At 45.0% G+C, this 7,500-nt stretch overlaps 1 protein-coding gene across 2 annotated transcripts in view; it reads left to right on the top strand.

Moving 5' to 3' along the window:
- The window catches only part of wwc1 (WW and C2 domain containing 1), a 50,023-nt gene that overhangs the window by 185 nt on the left and 42,338 nt on the right, over positions 1–7,500 (top strand). For both annotated transcript variants that reach the window (XM_061248634.1, XM_061248633.1), the window contains exon 1: positions 1–962. This exon is cut by the window's left edge and continues 185 nt beyond it. In XM_061248634.1, coding sequence (XP_061104618.1) covers positions 844–962 — 119 coding nt within the window. In that variant the 5' untranslated portion in view covers positions 1–843. The remainder of the gene's footprint in view (positions 963–7,500) is intronic.

Here is a 7,500-nt window from a genome sequence, read left to right as displayed (position 1 = left end):
ATAGCCAGCTAGCTAGTCCGCTTGCGTCGCTAAACATGGTGGCTAATGTTATAGTGAATGAAAACTAACATTAGCTATCTAAGTATTCGCTGAAAGAGAATTGCATTTTTTCAGCAAAAGTTGTTTTTCTCTAAAGGACGCGTTGGTCGTTGGATAAGGCTTTCCCCTAAGTGCTATCGGTTGGACAGCTACTTGAAATATGGTCGGCAGTTGGGCGGTATATCCAAAAACTGCAATCTGCTAGTGCTGGCTAGCTGTATGTACAACCCGCGTTGAAAAGTTAGCTAATGTTTGCCGACCGGTTATTGAAGTTTTTGTCTTCGCTCAAATTTGGTGAAATATCGTTATGCACTGTTTACAGCGAACGGGAATTATATGGGCATAAATAAATGCAAGGTGCAAACTTGCTTGTCATACTCCAGCAATGCATTGATCGTACTTGGGACGCCACTGCGAAGCATTAACGTTAGCTGGTCAGCTGTCTATTTAACGTTACGACAGTTTGAAAACAAATTCAGTTATGATTGAGCACAGCAACATAACCAGACGCATGAGCTTAATAGACAAAACTGTAAGCTACGCATTCCCATTCAAAACTTGATTGGTTTCAGGTACAATGTTATCATTTCATATCGCGACTTTAACGTCACCTAGCTATGCTGTAATCTGTAGACGATTCATTATGAATCACGATATAAAACGAGCTCTTTTCGTTGTTAGGAATTAGTTAAACACATAGCGTGGTGATTATTTTGTGCAGTGCAGTATGCCACAGAGTGCGTGTTGTGCCTTTAGTATGGTGTAGAAGACGCACAGAAACATTTACATGGAGACTCGTTTGACATGCCAAGGACGGAGCTAGCACTGCCGGAGGGTTGGGAGGAGGCGCGGGACTTTGACGGGAAGGTCTACTACATTGACCACATCAATCACACCACGAGTTGGATCGACCCAAGAGACAGGTATGGAAACACAGCTCAATATTTAGGGTTCTGAACACTTGCATCCCAACGCAGTGCTGTTTCCTAATGCTGATTGGCTGTCTTGGCCGAATTAACTTGTTTGGTGCAGTTAGGGTATTTGTCATTTAAAATGACAAATAAAAGATTTTCTACTTCATTATTCCTATTTATGGTGTTCTTCAGTTCTCTCTGATTAGGGTGCTTGATGCTAGCTATGAGCTCCAGTCGTTATATCTATTACTGTACGCCAGCTTTAACCGTATTTTCCCTGTCTGAAAACCTTACGCCAAACTGATCCAGATACTTTTTTACATGACATGGTTTCTGCAACGTAAAATATGTGACAAGGCAGCCGCTTGGTTATGCATGTCAGGCAGAATTCAGAATGGCGCAAAGTCCTGTTTGTTGTTAAAGCAGCCGGTGTAAGTAGAGTTATATCGGCTGAAACGCATCCTGTGGGTCCCTGGTTTGAATGTAGAAGCTGAATTATCTGTGACGGCACGCCTCATATGGGCACTGGCGATACAAGGGAGTTCAGTGGAATGTTTGGGGAAAATGCAAAAATAAATGAGTCTGTGGCCAATCCAGGGAACTATATATGTTTGAGTAATATTATTGCCATCCTGTTATGAAAGTTTTTTTGGTTTAGTATTTACTCAAAGCAGGTGTGTGTTGTATATTCTGGAGTATGTTGCAGGAAGTGACATGTATAACAGGACCCTGGTGTAAAGTCCAGCAACGGCCAGCTTGAAATGACCAGCTACCAGTTGTTTCAAAACATAGTTTAGCTGGTCAAACCATGTTGAGTATGGAGCTAATCTGAACTGGTCAACCAGTCTAATTTTCATCCAGTTTTTACCCCAGACCTCTGATAGGCGGATTAGATTATGATACACAAGTAAGATGTATTCCAGCCAGGTTTCAGCTGGGGCAGTGGTGTTAGTGGCCCTGCGTTAGAGCTGGTGTTTGGGCCTTTGAGGACAGCCTCGTTAAGCTTTCCTGTTTGATGTATGGAGAAACTCCACTAATGAGATCTGTATTTAGTGTTTGCTCTGAAATGTATATTCATTCAACCACTTGTGCCATTCTCCAGTAACTGTGAGCTTGGAGGACTTTGAGACAAAATCTGTTTAATAGCTCAGATGTGAATTCTTAAGATCATTAGTGAGTCGCAGGCCTGCTGGCTTAGGGTAGGATTCCTGCGAGTAAAGCTCCTTGCTGGAATGCTCTCTGTGTGTCTCGTTTCATTTAACATCAGCTGGCGTGCCAACACAATACTCTCAGAAATAAAGGTACAGAAAGTGCCAAAAGAGGAACAAACGCTTGTCGCCGGGGCAATACTCTATAGGTGCATAACATTGTAGCATACCCCTAGCCAGCAATATAGAATTAATTAGGCTAGTACCTTTTTTGCTTGGAAAACATACTCATTTGTACTGAAGGAGAACATTGCTGTACTTTCAGGGTACAGTTGGGAAATTTAATCCTTGAAGAACAGAAATGTGCCTCCACTGTCCGTATTTGAGAGAGTGTGAGAGAGTGAGAGAGAGTGTGAGTGTGAGTGTGAGTGTGAAAGAGAGTGTGCGAGTGTGATAGTGTGTGAGAGAGAGTGAGAGTGTGAGAGAGAGTGTGTGAGTGTGTGAGAGAGGGTGAGAGAGTGTGTGTGTGAGAGTGTGTGTGTGAGAGTGTGAGTGTGAGAGAGAGTGTGCGAGTGTGATAGTGTGTGAGAGAGAGTGAGTGTGAGAGAGAGTGTGAGAGGGTGTGAGAGAGTGAGAGAGAGTGTGTGTGTGAGAGTGTGAGTGTGAGAGAGAGTGTGTGAGTGTGATAGTGTGTGAGAGAGAGTGTGTGAGTGTGTGAGTGTGAGAGTGTGAGAGAGGGTGAGTGTGTGATTGTGAGAGTGTGAGAGAGAGTGTGCGAGTGTGATAGTGTGTGAGAGAGAGTGAGAGTGTGAGAGAGAGTGTGTGAGTGTGTGAGTGTGTGAGTGTGAGTGTGAGAGTGTGTGAGTGTGAGTGTGATAGTGTGTGAGTGTGAGTGTGTGAGTGTGAGTGTGATAGTGTGTGAGTGTGTGAGTGTGATAGTGTGTGAGTGTGAGTGTGATAGTGTGTGAGTGTGATAGTGTGTGAGTGTGAGTGTGATAGTGTGTGAGAGAGGGTGAGAGAGTGTGTGTGTGAGAGTGTGAGTGAGAGAGAGTGTGCGAGTGTGATAGTGTGTGAGAGAGAGTGAGAGTGTGAGAGAGAGTGTGAGAGGGTGTGAGAGAGTGAGAGAGAGTGTGTGTGTGAGAGTGTGAGTGTGAGAGAGAGTGTGTGAGTGTGATAGTGTGTGAGAGAGAGTGTGTGAGAGAGAGTGTGTGAGTGTGTGAGTGTGTGAGTGTGAGAGTGTGAGAGAGGGTGAGTGTGTGAGTGTGAGAGTGTGAGAGAGAGTGTGCGAGTGTGATAGTGTGTGAGAGAGAGTGAGAGTGTGAGAGAGAGTGTGTGAGTGTGTGAGTGTGTGAGTGTGTGAGTGTGAGAGTGTGAGTGTGAGAGTGTGTGAGTGTGATAGTGTGTGAGTGTGAGTGTGATAGTGTGCGAGTGTGATAGTGTGATAGTGTGTGAGTGTGATAGTGTGCGAGTGTGATAGTGTGCGAGTGTGTGAGTGTGATAGAGTGTGAGTGTGATAGTGTGTGAGTCTGATAGTGTGTGAGTGTGAGTGTCATAGTGTGTGAGTGTGAGTGTGTGAGTGTGATAGTGTGTGAGTGTGATAGTGTGTGAGTGTGATAGTGTGTGAGTGTGATAGTGTGTGAGTGTGAGTGTGGTAGTGTGTGAGTGTGAGTGTGATAGTGTGTGAGTGTGTGAGTGTGATAGTGTGTGAGTGTGAGTGTGATAGTGTGTGAGTGTGATAGTGTGTGAGTGTGAGTGTGATAGTGTGTGAGTGTGAGTGTGTGATAGTGTGTGAGCGAGTGTGTGTGTGAGAGGGTGTGAGAGGGTGTGAGAGGGTGTGAGAGAGTGAGAGAGAGTGAGAGAGAGTGAGAGAGTGTGAGAGAGTGTGTGAGAGAGTGTGTGAGTGTGTGAGAGAGTGATAGTGTGTGTGAGAGAGAGAGTGTGAGTGTGAGAGTGTGAGTATGAGTGTGTGAGAGTGTTAGAGAGAGAGTATGAGTGTGTGAGTGTGTGTGGCTTTGGACAGGGAGTACCAGTGACATGTGAAATGCCAGCTTTGTTTCCCGGAGACCAGGAGGGAGAAGCTGTAACAATAGAGTGCATTCCTGTCGTGCGTTTGGAGACAGACAGATGGAATACGTTTGTGTTCTGAGTCGAGGCTTGATAAAGTCAAAGGCCCATATTCATTTCACATGCCTGAAACGGCTCTGCGGGTCAAAGTGTGTTCTGTTCCTGGGCCCTGGAAGGGGGAGGAAGGAGTGAGAATGGGAAACAGAAAGTTCTGCTATATTGTGGTCTGGCCTGGTTTTGGACTCCAATCTAACGAAAGCTTCTTTTATTAAATCTGCAGAGTAGTGAAATAATGGGTTTGGGATCGATTGAATAGCTAACCACAGACGTGCATTTCATAATGAAATATGAAATATGATTTACATTCACAACACTGTCCTGTCTTCAGACTAAGTGGAGTTGGCTGGAGTGGCTAGCGGTGAGTCTTAGAAACTGTTCTGCAAGCGTATAAAAGCGGGGATTAAGTTACCTGGCCACACAAACGGTCAGTGAATTTGCATCTTGGCGATATCATGTTTCCCGTCTATTTATCTGGGAGTACATGGAGCTGCTGCCAATGAGGAGTGAGGATTACAGCCTCTCTGCACAATCATGAGTTCCAGTTCTTCCATCTGCGTGAACACCTGAATCTGATGAACCTGTATCTGACCACCTGAATCTGACCAGCCTGAGTCTGACCACCTGAATTACATTACATTGTTGGCATTTGGCAGATGCTCTTATCCAGAGCGATGTACAGTTAATTAGACTAAGCAGGAGACAATCCTCCCCTGGAGCAATGCAGGGGAGGCTACACCGGGATTAGAACCACCAACCTTGCGTGTCGCAGTCATTTACCTTAACCACTACGCTACAGGCCACCTGAGTCTGACCACCTGAGTCTGACCATCTGAATCTGACCACCTGAGTCTGACCACCTGAGTCTGACCACCTGAGTCTGACCACCTGAGTCTGACCACCTGAGTCTGACCACCTGAGTCTGACCACCTGAATCTGACCACCTGAATCTGACTCTGTAAGGCCTTAAGAGGAGATGTGCCTTCACATGGGCGTTCAAACACTGTTTTACAGTCCTGTTTGGTCACAGGTTATAAATAATAAATAAATAAAAATAAGCGAATTTATCGAGCCCCTTTAGTACATAAAATGTAGCTCCAAGTGCTACAGCCAACTACAAAGACCTTTAACCTGACCCAGGTTTCACAGTGGTGTTTGGTGGCAGGCCTGTTTTTACAGTGGTGTTTGGATGTTTTGCAGTGGTGTTTGGTTGCAGGTCTGTTTTGCAGTGGTGTTTGGATGTTTTGCAGTGGTGTTTGGTTGCAGGTTCGCCTGTAATGGGCATTACCCCTTTTATATGCTCTTCATTCCCCTCTGAATGTTGTTTAAAATGTGAAAATACGGGAAAAGGGCATTTGAACTAAAAGCATTTTTTAAGGGACAGTCAGTTTCTGGGTTGTGTTAGATACTTAGGGATGTGTTTGATTACCTGCTTGCTGCGTGCTGGTGGGCATTTCAGGATGCTCAGGGGGTCTACAGCAGGAAAAGGCTCTTCAGGCGGGGATGGGCGGGACTAGGCCACTAGTCCTTATGAAGCCACCTAGTAAACTGGTCTAAATTCACAAATCAATAATAGAGTGTCTGAATACATATAAGTACGGGAGGGCGGCCTGTAGCATAGTGGTTAAGGTGAATGACTGGGACACGCAAGGTCGGTGGTTCTAATCCCGGTGTAGCCGCAATAAGATCCACACAGCTGTTGGGCCCTTGAGCAAGGCCCTTAACCCTGCATTGCTCCAGGGGAGGATTGTCTCCTGCTTAATCTAATCAACTGTACGTCGCTCTGGATAAGAGCGTCTGCTAAATGCCAATAATGTAATGTAATGTACTGACTATGAGCCCATAGAAAGGTAGTTCTTTATGTGGTTATAATTGAAAGGCGTTGCTGGCTGCCCCAGACTGTTTTTAATGGAGTGTTTCATTTTTTATTTTTTATTTTATTTATTTTTTATTTTGTTATTGTAGGCTATTGTTTTAAGCAGTGACATAATATTACTTTTGAGAAAACAGTAAGAAATGTTCTGTTTGATGTTGCAATGAATAAAGCACATCAATTTCATGCCTGTGTCAGACTAGATTTTACTGTAAATTAACAACATTACTATAGGGGCCACAGTACTACAGGGACCCACAGTACTACAGGGGCCACAGTACTACAGGGACCCACAGTACTACAGGGGCCACAGTTCTACATTACGTTACGTTACATTACATTACGTGGCATTTAGCAGACGCTCTTATCCAGAGCGACTTACAACAAAGTGCAAATCAATCACAAGAACAAGTGCAAAAGTAGACCTGAGAGGACAGTACAGTTCCGAGTCCTAGTGTAAACATACAGAAATTCAGAACCCTTGGAGAGTACAATCAACATTCAAACTAGCATACCACTGTTGGCAGCTAGAATACTATAGTTAGGATAGTTAACTTTGGTCACTTTGGTCTGTTTGTTTGTTTCTTGTTTAAAAATAAATAAATAAATTGGCCCTCGTCCTTATCTTTGTTGTACAGGTAGCAGTTCAAATTGTACTTCCCTCTAGGGTCTTTCAGCGAACTTATCCCTGGTTATGGATATGCACTTTGTTGTACGTCGCTCTGGATAAGAGCGTCTGCCAAATGCCAATAATGTAATGTAATGTAATGTAGAATACAACAACAGCCAATAAAAACAACAATACCTATACAAGTAACAATATCTATACATAAGTGCCATTACGGTCTAAGGCTAATCACAGTGATTGTGAGTTGGGGAGGGAAAGGTGTAGCCTGAAGAGATGGGTCTTCAGTCTGCGCTTGAAGGAGGTCAGAGACTCTGCCGTTCTGACATTCACCGGGAGGTCATTCCACCACCGTGGGACCAGGACAGACGGCAGTCGTGAGTGTGAAGTGCAGGTGTGGCGAGGGGGAGGCGCCAGACGGCACGAAGTGGCAGAACGGAGGGGTCTTGTTGGTGTATAGGTCTTGATAAGGGATTGAATATACACAGGGGCTGATCCTTTAACTGCCTGGTATGCGAGCACCAAAGTTTTAAATTTGATGCGAGCCATAACAGGCAGCCAGTGGAGGTTGCTGAGCAGGGGGGTGACATGTGAATGTCTGGGAACATTGAATACCAGACGGGCTGCAGCATTCTGGATGAGTTGTAGGGGTCTGATGGCAGATGCTGGAAGGCCAGCCAGCAGAGAATTGCAATAGTCCAGGCGGGACAGGACCATTGCTTGAACAAGGAGCTGAGTGGAGTAGGTGGTGAGAAAGGGTCGGATTCTCCGGATGTTGTA

Source organism: Conger conger, chromosome 7 (assembly GCF_963514075.1).
Source record: "Conger conger chromosome 7, fConCon1.1, whole genome shotgun sequence".
Classification (NCBI taxonomy): domain Eukaryota; kingdom Metazoa; phylum Chordata; class Actinopteri; order Anguilliformes; family Congridae; genus Conger; species Conger conger.
This window is presented reverse-complemented; position numbering and strand designations above follow the sequence as displayed.